This window comes from Stylophora pistillata, chromosome 12 (assembly GCF_964205215.1).
Source record: "Stylophora pistillata chromosome 12, jaStyPist1.2, whole genome shotgun sequence".
Lineage (NCBI taxonomy): Eukaryota > Metazoa > Cnidaria > Anthozoa > Scleractinia > Pocilloporidae > Stylophora > Stylophora pistillata.
This window is the reverse complement of record NC_142530.1, coordinates 7,556,755-7,570,000: the sequence shown is the minus strand read 5'-3', so window position 1 is coordinate 7,570,000 and position 13,246 is coordinate 7,556,755. Positions and strand designations below refer to the sequence as shown.

Below are 13,246 nucleotides of genomic sequence, written 5' to 3'. Positions count from 1 at the left end.
GAACAAAACTCTCCGCAATATTTAATCGAGTGTACCAACTATTTTCAGGGACTGACTTTGTATGATGCTGGTTTTCTAAATGGTAACAGTCTTTTCTCAACAGATGTCGACAAATATTACGCAGCAAACACCATGAAACGACTTCTACATAACAATGACTTACCAATTAAAATCACCTGACCTTATCAATAAAACGAAATCACTTCAGTCCTATAACCGATAAAGCAGTGTTCGGTAAAAGTGAAGAACAGTTCCCGAAAGATATTGCCGGCCGTCTGTCGGCCGTCTGTCGGCCAACTCTTTTCAAATAAGTGTTGAGAAACCAAAACCAAACTCATCACAACTACCAATCACAACAAAGGTTGATATCATCGTTAACCAATGAAAACTCAAAGTAAAATCAGGCAACCTGCGTGAAGCGCGGGAAAACGCGGGTGACCAAAATGAGATTGATTTTAGTCCTGCGTGTGATTGGCTGAGATGATGGTGCGAGTTCTCTGGACCAATCCAGAGCGAAGTAAAGCAAAACCAAAGCAATCCCGGATCACTTTCGATAGTCAATAGAAAACTGCTCTAACATCATCAGGAAAACTGCCAATAGCTATGAGAACCAGTCTTATGACGCATTTACACTCCACCAGCGAAAAACTCTTTGCTTGACTCTAATTGGTGTATTTTCCGTTCGGGTTGTCGTCGAAGCCTCAGTCACTATAACAGACAAAAGTCTTTTCCAAGACCACTCTCGCCCAGACGATCGGACCTCAAGATCAAACAACAGAATGGAAACTTCAAGAGAAGCGGAACACTGAAAACCTTACTAAAATCCTTCATCTGATGAGAACCTGATGCAGACCTCTCTAAGCTGATTTGGCAAATTGTTCTAATTTTTATTAAAGGTACAGAGTTATCAAAAACATCAAAAGAAAACCTCTCATCGTTGTATAAGAATAACATACCTCATCTTGAGTCAATCCATAAGCTTTTTTGTAATTAAACACATGGGCACTGTCTGGAAAAATTCCTCTGATCATGTTATACCCACGTCAGCCGGCAACTACCATTCTATAAAAATATGAGGGTCAAAACGGTGATATTACATAGCTTTATGCTATAGTACCCAGCCTTTGACGAGTTCTGCGTTCGGGTGTGATTTCGACGTGATACCTTACGCGAATGACGTCTCCTTTCAGGAAGCTAGCCTAACGTTTAAGATTCCTTATTGATAAAAATACTTTATACTTTTGAACGTAGGGCATGTACAAACAAAGACATTTTGAGCTCCTACAGGTAATCGAAACTCAGACCTTTCGGATTTCGCGATCCGATGTTCTACCACTGAATCAAAGACTCTCTGTGAAGGATATTTTGATTTCATTAGAGTGCATTGACAAAAGGCTCACGCTCGAAACATCAGCTTTAAAAACTCTATAGGGTGGCCAATTCACATTATCAACTCATTTGATAAACCAACTGAGTTATGTTTTTATGTTTATGTTTTTGTAGATCGGTGTTTTTTCCAAGATCTTAGTCATTAATTAATATTTGTCAGCGATATTATCATTTTCATTATATTATCGTTATTATTGTCGTCATCTTATCTTTACTATTATTACTATTATTGGTAATATCTTTACCAAATTTACTTGTCATACGGGCAATCGGACTTCCCCTTGGTAATGTCCATCAGATCAGAAATTAGCCAATAGAATCGCTTGTCTGTCGCAAGCCTTATTTTACCCCAGTCAGACTTGGTTACATAATTGCAACCTGCGTTCAAGTCGCCTAAAATCATAACGTCTTCCAATGTCCATCGTTGCACAATGTCGTTGTAAACGTCGACCAAATGGTCGATTTCTGATTTTGCATCGTTTGTGAAAGTGCGTATGGCAGCCATAGCAAAGTCCGACGCATCTGAATAAAGAAAAAGACAACTTTCGTCACATTCCTCTGGTCTTCGCAAATTATTCGATTTCATTCTCTTTTTTTCCTAACAAACATGCACAACATTGTAAGACGAACTTGTGCTAATTGACTGCGCACGCTCGGACGAAGGTACGAAAGATTTAACTTGTTTTGTTCTTCTCGCATACCACACTTCTCGCGCGCGCACCCCTATTTTATGACTTGCGGATAAGAAAGAGTCATTAGGTGAAACACAATTTAGCCGCGTACATAGTATCTAAAGAACGCGATTGCCAACAAAACTAAACTCAGTCTTTATCAGAACATCGATAAAATCAAATTCTCTTTACTCCAAATGGACTTAAAAAACACAGAGAACGCAACATACATGCTCCTTTGGCTTGAAAACGGACGAGAAAAGGTTCTCTTTAAATGTATCTTGGTTGTCGTAATACACATAGCTGTCCGTGACATTCACCTTGTCATTCTTAACAGAGAGAAGGACAGGACGATATTGCTCTTTCATCATATACTTCCATTTTCAAATATTAAATCGTTTTTTAATCAAGCAATCGGAGTAAGGCAAATAATACTGGAGGGCTCGGTTCTAGTTTGATTTTATTCAGGGCGAGCGGGGTGCCCTTTTAGACTGACAACTGTGGTATATTAAAGACACACCAATAACTTATCTTTTGATAGAATAATCTTGGAAACATCCTTCACAATACCTATTAGCTCAAAAGAACATGAACTGCTCTTTTTCTGACAAAGCATACCCTATAAATCCGATTTGAGCCAGAGCTATCATAGAAGAAGGATTGGTATAGTTTATATAACCTAACTTACCTGTACAAGGATGCATACTGCTCCTTGGTATCTAAGTGGCCAAGCCTGGTGCTTAAAAAGAGAAACAATAATTCTAGCTCATCTCTGGAATGAATTCAAGATAGAATATATGAAAACTGCTAGGAAAAAAGTTACTTTATTGCTGTTTAGTTCCTTGCGCTTGTGTTTTGCTTTTCCTGTGGCGAAATCTTTGTTGATAATGGGTAGCTTTGTTTTTCTCTGTTGCCATGACATATTATTCCTTCGCTCTAAGTAAGGCGGACTCCCCTTGGTCAGTGCTCTAGAGTTTCGTTGCCGTAAAGTAATTCCCTAGCTAAGCGAAAAAAAACACTAACTCAGTTTTGAGGGCAGCATCGAAAGAATGGGCTGTAACACAAGGTGCGATGATCTTTCACCGAAAAGTCATCGGGCAGTTTTACTGCAAGTTACTCCTTCTATTCGAGATTGCAAAGACAGAGGCTATCGTCGTCGAGCCGGTCAAGCAGAAAACGAGTGAGTTTATAGTCATCTGATTGAAGTTTATCTCAAATGGGGATTTTGAAAGAGAAAAACTTCTTAACTTCTATGATGTATTTTTGCTATTTAAATACGATGGAAATTTATCTCGTTGCACTGCTGCTATTGCGAGGACATTGCTATTGTTGCTACTTTTAATTTCTCGAGGGCAGGAGGGAATTGATGGCTCGTGAAGTGGAATTTCGTAAACCTAGGTTAAGGGAATACACGATCCCTTCGAGCTTGTGTTTATGCCAGTGTTCGCCAGCTAGAAGTTTCGCACCGTTCTGGCGACAGGATGTCGTTCTGCTTAGGAAAGCACTTAACCTTTACTACAAATGATGTATTTTTGTTATTTTTAAATAACAAAATACGATGGACGGTAAGTGTAGGTTTTATTGAAAGATTTTACTTTATTTAAAAATACGATGGAAATTACTATCAGTAGGATTTACATACGATAAGTAAGAGCGCAGTCATGTGGAAAGAAAAGAAGTATGAGAACATCTTAAGCGCGTGAATAACAAACAATAAGAAGCTCAGCATTCTTCGCTTGCGAAATGTCAGACGAAAAGAGTGTGGAACAATCGTGTCCGGTATGGGAACAGGACCCTTAATCAGCATTTTTTTTAGCTTGATTCATCGGCCATCTTCCCCTGATTTGACGAGTTGTATGAGTGTGTCTGGCTTCGAAGCCGGAACAGAACATATAGGCCGATGATCAAAACGCGTCCATTTTGGCAAGTACTGTAAAGAAATACACTGCATATGTGTATCATTCTTGTAGCTAGCATTATTTGCCGCTCCGGCTACGCCATACGTTTGTCCCCTCATCTACATTTCTTCTTTCTCCATGATATTTACCGACGTGTCTTCACAGTTTTCTACGTCACAGCTATGTAACATGATCGTTTCGGCTGCGCGCTAAAGTAGACACTTTTTGGCCACTAAATCGTACTTTCAAGGCGCAAAAACTTGTCAAGGAGAACTCACTAGGCTCTAGGGTCGATTATATTAAATACAGCTATTTAACAGAAAACGCAAAAAAAATTTCGTGTCGTAGACACTTTAAGAGACACGATGGGCCAAATTACTCTATTTATGCATGTACTGGCACTTATCACGCGCATCATTTCGTCGTGTCGGTTCCCGGTACATTTTGCAATAGCTGAAAGCAAAGGTTTTTAAAGGGATGTTACTAAAACTAGTAACGGGGAACGGGGAACGGGGAACGGGGAACATGGAACGGGTGTATAGCGGTAATCCGCCTGAGAATTCAAAATGGCGGAGTAGAGGGAACTAAAATGGTCTGGCAACTAGTTTTGAGCACGTGCTCTTCGAACGCGATCGTCGGAGCAAAAAGGATGGACGGTAAGTGTAGGTTTTATTGAAAGATTTTACTTTGAAATGTTGAGTGCCTCATAAATTTAGTTTATGTCTGGCACACATTGCAGGTTGCATAGAAATCAAATCCTCGGAGAGGTGAGTATCTTACAATTCATGCACAACATTTGAACAATCAACTCAGAAGTACAAGCTCGCGGCATTTATTCTTATATTCACAGAGTAATTGTACTGCAAGGTAATGAAGTTTACCTCCAATATCTTCACCGTTACAACCTAGCAATATCAATAATGTTGTAAAGCAAACAGCTGAATGATTTTCACGCCCATTATGGGAATCACTTTCACTTGAATATGATCAATGCAGTGTAAATATTATTGTAAGCATTAGCATGGATGTGAATTCATACACCTACATTCTTGAAGACATAACTGATGTTTTCCTGTTAAATTAAATGTTATTAAAAGTTCTTTCAATGTTTGATTTCTCTATTGTTTACATGGAAGTTTATGGGTCGATACAAAGATATGTTCTTGATGTTATTTTGCGGTAAGTTAAGCAGATATCTGCATGTAGTAATTTTAATAACTAGGCTGGTTATTACGTTTCCTAGCTCATTTCTGTTAATCTAAGATATTTCGTCCTTGCTACTTATCTGCAAAAAATGCTGTTGGGCAATGCAAACAACCAACATACCCAAACTCTGCCAAAAGATGCAGATTTCAGGAAGGAAAAACAAAGAGAGCTTTGAACTGTTTTTCATCAGAGTTTACCGAGAAATTCCCGTCTGAATCATTATATTTTGAATACACTTTTTTTATAACTGTAAAGCACTTACCGGTTTTTTGTAGATCTTGCTTTGATACCGGAACGCTTGAAATTTTCATTTCGCTTGAGGATTTGACCATTCAGTTGTTGATTGTCGGCGCCATATTTTTCCAAGTTGAGTGGTAGCAGGCAAATTTCTGTTTTAAATAACTCCGTATTTTGTACTTTCAGTTTTTTTTCTGAAGATTGTAAAATGTGAGGCACTGCTTTCTCCACGAGTTTGAAATAAAAGTGGTTTTCACTCTAAAAATATCTTGTTCCCTCTATTTGCATGATATTGAAACCTGACTTTGAAAAGGTTTCCATTGTTTGCACACTGGCGTGGCGCTCAAAAATACAAAACATCTGGTTTCGCCCAGTGATTTGGAGGCTTTAGCTATGCGATTCAAGAAAAATTCACGAGGTACAAATAAAATTGTCGACAGTTCAAACGTGAGTGACCTACCTTGCTTTCCATTCCCTTTATAACAATGACAGTTCTGACAGAAAGACGAAAATTTAAAACAAAGATTGCGGCGCGAGGATTTTTTTCTACTTTTGTGATGGGTTCACCTAAGAGTGTGTATTTGACGTGTTGAGCGGTCACTGTGAATGCAGGAGATAGAAACTAAGATAAAGAAGACGATTTTGGGAGAAGTAAAGGTTGCTTTACTTCGCATCTAAAAGAAATATTCAACCGATATGAAATCTTGCGACGGCGAAAAAAGAAGAACTCAAGTGAAGGATAATCTACCTGAAGTGGAAGAAGACTTTGAAACTTAAAGGAAAATAATGATATAGCCAGGAGTCGTGTGTAGGATTTTTAAGATGAGCCCAGGAGGCTTTCTTTGCCAGCTGTTTAATGATTTTCTTAGCAGTAAACGTCTGTAAACATCAGATCGTAGGCGCTCGCGCGAGCACACGCAATTGTCAGCGGTAGCTAAAACAGATCAGGAGCAAATGTCGATCTTATAGAATCCAGATTTTTAAATGCGTGAGAACGCGCGTGGAAATTGCTAAACTCACGAAAGCTATTGCATGAAAACAAGTCCGGTGACCCCTTCTTTTTATTGTTCCAATATCATAATAACGTCGAAAGAAATCATCAGAAAAAAAAAACTAGAAAATTCTACGGAGGGAAATTTGTGATGTGTGAAAATTGCTTTTTGTAGATTTTCTGAAATTCCGCTCCGTAGAATGTTTTAAAAATCTTTGTGCATTTTCCTTTTCAAGTGCCAAAAGCAATCATTGAAAAAAACAGGGTGTCACCGGGTTAGTTTTCGAATTATTTAAGCCACAAGCTAAAAAATGCATCTGAATAAGCCTGTGAAAGCGTTACCATGAAAACTACTAGTGACGAAATGACACCTACTTTTGGATAACCAATGATTATATAATTCAACCCCGTAAAAGTGTTCAACTGGCCTTGGTCAGCTTTTCTGTAGTATTCTTTCAAAGTTTCAAACCATCAAAAAGATGAAAACTGGTAAGAGCCACCTTAAGGGCGCGCGTACGGGATAAAAACAAACAATAATATTGCAGTTTTAATTTCTTGTTTTCTTATTTTTATTCAGTTATGCGATTCAAGAAAAATTCACTGCCTCACTCGAGAATTCCACATTAAATTTCACTTGAAAAACCAATATCGCACTCATCGCTTCGCGATTCGTGCGATATCGGTTTTTCGCGTCAAATTTAACGTAGAATTCACTCGTGAATTCTACGTTAAATTTGCAGTGAATTTTCCTATAGAAGCATGTAAGTACAAGTTACGCTCAGATTGTGATGGACTGCTACTAAACCCTTTAAAATTCAAGACTTTAGCAACGCTAGGAGATCGATCTTTTGCTGCTGCTGCTCTTCAACTATAGACTGAACTCATTGCCTTATGCGATCAGGAGTAGCCCCTGAGTAGCATCGTTTAAAAAATAACTCAAGATATTTTAACTCCGAAAAGTTTCTTTTTGTAATTTTATGTTCTTTTTTATCTCGTTTTCAATAGGTTTTATGTAATTTTTCACGAATTAAGTAGTCTAGGTAATTTAAGCAGTGATCAAACTAGCAAAAATGATATCGGCCCTATATACGTGTTATCGTTATTATCTTTATTTACGTCTTCAATATATCTCATATAAAATAGACATATCTCGAGTTACACTAAATAAAACATGTGCTGTACGCTGAGTTAAACATATACATAAAAAAAAACTTGCTGCGAGTTTACAAAAAATCATATATATAGATTAATTTATTTGCGAAGGAATTTTTAAATCATTCTAGGTTCGACTTCTCTTAAGATACTTAGATCAATCAATGGCAGCGAAGGAACTTAATATATCCTTTCTAAGTTACGTAATGGCGATCAACATTAGAAAATTTAGACAACAGTCATTATCTATCATGGGAAGGGAGGGGGGGAAGATGGGGGGAAATTACATGATTCTCAGGAGGAACGGAGGGGGGATCAGTCGTCACCAACAGAGTATAAACTGCCAATTAACTGCCTGTAAGGAGGGGGGGGGGGGATGGGGTCATAAGAATATGACACGTCCAAAGCTCCCGACTCTCCACACCTAGGCGATAAATAATGACCGGTTTCTCAGCTTCTACCTCTTTCTGGTTAACGTATTGTTTTCTCATAAGATACGGAAAATGTTAAACAGCCTTAAACAGACTTTTAGTAGAACAAGGCGCTGCTTAAAATCCTGAGATGGACCTGAGGTGATAATACCCTGAATTAACTTACTATTTCCTACGGAATAGTTGTGATACGCCCGCTCTTACCCCTGGGGCCCGCAAGGCGTAGAGTATTGGATGAGTTAGCGAACCAGCCAGGTAGATGACCAGTAGTGCCATATAGACGTGAAAGTGTGGCTGCTGAGAAATGTTGACATGAATTCCAAAACTTGAGAGATGGCTATAGATAATTATTGGAAGGCAGGTAAATATACTTGTCAGAGTGATAAGGAACAAGGTTTGGGTCAGTTTTCTTTCCCGCACGCCGACCGCACCATAGTGTTGAGGACGACGTCTGCAACGGAGTTTGATAAATATACTGACATAAGAAATACAAAGAATACACAGAGGAAAAAAGCGACTTGTACTCCAAGCAAAGCGAGAGTTATCGTCATTTGTGAACGCTATTACTTTCGCGACTAGCATGCCACCGTATACTATCCAAATGACAACAATTATCACAGCATAAATCCATTTCTTGACAAAGCGATGCCTGAATGGACGAAATGTGGCGTGTGCTCGCTCTAGCGAAATGAAAAAGAGATTAAGACACGGGACAATGGTGAATTCAGACGATGTCTTAAAGAACCAATAAAGTGCACGTGGTTGGTAATCCCTCTGATAGCAGTACAAGCTCATATCTTCCACGATCCATCCAGGGCCTGCAACTGCTCCGAGCAAGAGTTGGACCACTAACAGATGGAAGATCAAGTATGTGCTTCGGCGTTGTAGCTGGCGCTTCTTCACGAACACAACAATGATGAGGAAATTAAAAGTGACTATGGCCAGACACTCCACGATGAAGACAGCAAGCCACGGAACGCATTGTGATTCTACAGGTGCCATCAGCGATAGCTCATTCACATTCTGCTGATTATTGGCACTGTCGTTGAGAAGCATTGCGTTTCCTTTCACCTTCATTTGTAGCGCACCCAACGGCCTTAAGATCAGAGAAGAAAGTCATGGAAGAGAAAAACAAATTTACTTGTGCCTCAAAGACTAGTTTTCTACCTAAATTTCCAACCCCAATTTTTCATTTTACGTTCGCTATTGATAATAAATTTTACGGCTCTAAATTTCGTGGAAAGAAAGTCGCGAAATTAACTGACCCGCGAAAAAAAAATTGTCGCGAAATTTAAACAGGGAAAATTTAATCCTCTGCAGAAAATTCAAATCACAGAGTGAATGATCAACATGTTTAAAACAACAACATATACAAGATATGTTTCGATAACTTCAAAAAATTATTTGAAAACTTGTCTTACTGGGACGTTCTATTTTGTAACTTCTGTTGTGAAATGACGTTAATTTTCAAAACATTTCGCATATGGAGTAGAGATCATCGGTACCTGAATTGTCGGATTTCTACAAATTCCTTAGAACATCTTTCGTGGAGTTGTCAAAAGTTAGGACGTGAAAAATACAATGAAGTCGAGAACACTTGAATCGCGAAATTCAATGCTCTCTTATTTTTGAAATTTCCCTATTAAAACCGCAAAAGCAAAACCCCGCGTTTAGCGAAAACTGTACCACCTCGCCAAAATTGCAAAATTAAAATTCCTTAGAACATTACGTTGCAAAACATTATTGGAAAATTACGCTGGTAATCTCTTCTTTCTTTATTTCCCAATATATAGACTGCTAGAGTGCCAAATTTGGATATTACAACTCTGCTAAAAGGTTTAATGCAGTAAATACCTTTCATTCTGAGCAAATCATAAAATTTAACTTCAAAAGGGGATCCGGCGAAACACGCTTCTTTTGATGCAATTAAATATCAAATGCTTTGTCAGAATTTAAGCTCATCTATAAATAGCTTTCAAGATAGGTTGATTTTATCAACTGAGTTTATCACGTAAAATCAGCCACCGTAACGAGTTTCAAAACTGACCCTTTGAGCGGGAGACCTTCGTCTTTCGTTCTAACGCTTAAGAAACTCTTTCGGTGGCCAACTTGAATTATCCATTCAGTTGATAAAACCAAATTATCTTGCAATGCCCCCCACTGACGCAGCACCGCGGTTTCCTCAGAAATTATTCCTTTTATAAAGAGCTTCCTGTTTGTCAACTAATGGTCGTCACAACCCACCCAGTTTCACGCTTTATATTCGATTTTACGTCACGCTAAATCTTCAGACAGTTTCACGCAATAACCCCACGGTCTGGGTCAATATCGATTTCCGATTATTCACGTCGACAAGGGACAAGGCTTGCGAAAAAAAAAGAAAAACAGCCATCTCAAATGCTTCACTTTTTCATCCTTTTTATTTTACACGGAAGAAAAAAAGAACTCGTTTCGCAGAGTCGAGTGATAAGCGACTTTAAAAAGCTGGCCCGGGTTGTTCAAACCTGGGTTAAGGTAACCAAGATCAGCGTGAAGTTTGATTTCAGATCTGAAAGCTTTAAGAGAAAGTTCAGTTTAATTATTTTGTGTCTACAATTTGATGATTGGATGCTCTTAAAAGAACGGGGAAAATTATCTCAGAAAGGTTCTTGAATAGAGAAATAAGGAAACCTGAGTCAAAATTGAACCCTGGGTTAGCTAATCGGCCTTCAAACAACTGGACCCAGCTGATATCTAATGCTGCTTCGGAACTAAGTACATAAACGTTAATAACAATTGCTAAGAGCGCACGATACGAAAAGTAATAAATGAGAGGATTAGGAAATGGACAAACCTCCTTTGTATCGGCTGATAATGCCCTTGGCCGCGGGATTGTTCTTATAATCTCGTATCTGCCCTCGAAACTTCTCTTCTCGGCCAAATATTTATTTTCAATATTAGCCGACATACTAGTTGCCTGAAGAGGTTTATTTACTATTTAGCCGTTTATCTGTTTTGACCTAATTAAAAATTTCCGAGTCATATCCAGTGCAAGCTTTACATTAACAACTTAAGTGTTAAAACAGTTTGGCGTCTGTATGGGTAAAAATATCTTGTACTTCATTTCGCTAAATTTACCGACTGGCTACGTTTGGTTCAATCTTAAAGAGCAAAACCACTGTAAAAATTGTAATGAAAAAAGAGAACTTCGACCTTCTGCTTTTGCGAATATGTGAATCAAGCTTTCTTCTAATGCCAATTTTTACGGTCAAAAGAAGTGTGAAACTGCACTTCTTTCAAAGCAAATTATGAAACTACAGAGAAGAAAATACGTGCCTTCCTTTCTTCGCTTAAACACGATTATGGCACTTGAAAATGCCACAAATATATCTAGCCAAATAAACATACATTAATAGTTGATAAATCGTCATCTTGAGAAGATATGCATATGAATATATACAGTGTAGAGGAATTGTCGAGAGATTACTCAACGGTCGGTGTACATGATAAACCACAAACACCCAAAAACAAACGTTTTCCGCCTCATCAACCCTTAACTCTCTAAGACTGCAACATAGCGAAGCACGTGGTACATTAATTCAAAATACACAAACTTGCAAACTTACCTGAACGAAGCGCAGTTATCAAAACCGTGAATGCAAAGATGTTTTCATTGACCAAGACGAGGTCAACTATAAGTCCCCTACTAAGAACAAGGACAATACACAGTAGAAAAAGCGCGGTCAATGAATGATTTATTACATGACAAAAGTATTGCTTCGACAGGCCCACACTCAACTTAGGCCAAATCGCTCAGGTGGCCAATTAAAACACAGGATTAACTTCATATTGGCCACGAGTGCTGCCAGCGATTTTATAACATGGGAATGATTTGCGCTTTCCGATGCCCTGAAGGCCTAATAGAGGAATAGTAATGTTCAATATCTTTCAGTAATGGCACGGTAACTTAAATTATTTTTCAAGTGCATCTACTCTGAATTGTAATGACGTTTTCATAAATAAAAGCAAATAAAAGAGCAAAAAGAAAGCCGAAAAAGTCTGCCAATACGAAGTATTAGCACAAAAAAAAAAACTATCCTTTTTTTAATGAAAACGTCACTCCTATTTGGTGTAACTCAATATTTATTGAATGAATGAATGAATGGAATATCAAAAATATAACAAGGACTAATTTTATCAAATCGATTGTACATATAACGAATTACGACCTAGCTGTAGAAGTCATGGAAAAACCTCACATGGACAAATATTGCGTGGGTGTTTCTCTAGTCCCTTCTGCTAGGTGTTAACAGCCAGCGGCGAAAACAATGTCATGATGATGTCGAGTTGGCGGATTCGGGTCGAGCAAAACGGCGAGATGATTTGAAATCCATTTTCAAATTTTGATATATTTAAAAATTCGCCCATGAAAGTTGAACTTTTCCCTACTGAAACTCTAAAAGGCGAATTTTACGCAGTCCGGTTGTGCAATTTCGGTCCATTCTTTTCTAATTTTGAGCGATATCGCCTTCAAGTTCACCGCCTCATCGGAAATGTGGGAAAAATATTCACCTCGTCATTTTGCTGTTTTTTTTTTAATTTTTTTTTTATTTTTTTCTTGCATTGACACAATGGAGTCGTTCCGCTTTCTAGCCGCAGATAACGAATTTGTTGTTTCATTATGGATGCTTTTTGGAAATATTTTTGCCGGAAAAACGAAGGGAAAGGAAACTGGTTCAAATACTGAATTCACTATTCCGGCCCCTCTTTAAGTTGATAAGAGAAATTTCTTGCTCTGAACTTCATACAGCATTAAACTGTGAAGTTTTAGATATTCAGAAAATTTACATTCCATGGTTAATATTCTAAGGTTCCATACGGTCTACAGTCGCTTTGTCCGTATTTACTCAACTGCTTAAACCCATGACTTCTTTAAGTCACGCATCCCTTTGTCACTCTGACGAAGCATAGAATGTTCTGAGATAACGTCCTTGTTATTCCAAGACTATATAGAGCTCAAGCAAAGACGTTCTTGAGACGCGGACAGCAACCGAAGAAGAATGACGCGAAAAATGGCGCGTTTTAGGTCAATGAACCGACTGAAAGGTCGTTATCTTAGTATTGTGCTAACGAGAAGATGTACTAAGGACTGGGAATGAGAACTTTTAACTTCCGGCTGCCGTCCGCTGTTTTTTTTTTTTTTTTTTTCGTGACATAACCCTGCAAAAATGAGCGAAGCTTCTCACAGACTCAGTGGTATTTTCTTTAAGGAATCTTTATACAGTCACAGTA

At 38.3% G+C, this 13,246-nt stretch overlaps 1 protein-coding gene and 1 pseudogene across 2 annotated transcripts in view; both read right to left on the bottom strand.

Annotated features, from left to right (window-relative positions):
* Positions 1-4,149, bottom strand: part of LOC111334753 (deoxyribonuclease gamma-like) — a 6,025-nt pseudogene extending 1,876 nt beyond the window's left edge. Inside the window, exons 1-5 of the transcript XR_015994141.1 lie at positions 4,082-4,149; positions 2,749-2,832; positions 2,291-2,363; positions 1,644-1,987; positions 957-1,062 (exon numbers count right to left, since the gene is read on the bottom strand). The product of XR_015994141.1 is annotated as a deoxyribonuclease gamma-like (transcript). The remainder of the gene's footprint in view (positions 1-956; positions 1,063-1,643; positions 1,988-2,290; positions 2,364-2,748; positions 2,833-4,081) is intronic.
* Positions 4,150-4,774: 625 nt separating this feature from the next.
* Positions 4,775-11,741, bottom strand: LOC111334748 (uncharacterized). Its single transcript, XM_022940556.2, has 2 exons — positions 11,581-11,741; positions 4,775-9,071 (listed from the first exon to the last, which is right to left on the bottom strand). The coding sequence occupies exon 2, from the start codon at positions 9,050-9,052 to the stop codon at positions 8,141-8,143; it is 912 nt and encodes a 303-aa protein (XP_022796291.2). The 5' UTR covers positions 9,053-9,071; positions 11,581-11,741; the 3' UTR covers positions 4,775-8,140.
* Positions 11,742-13,246: the final 1,505 nt, after the last annotated feature.

Coding starts and splice junctions, on each gene's coding strand:
- LOC111334748 (XM_022940556.2), bottom strand. CDS start 9,052: ATGAAGGTGAAAGGAAACGCAATGCTTCTCAACGACAGTGCCAATAAT.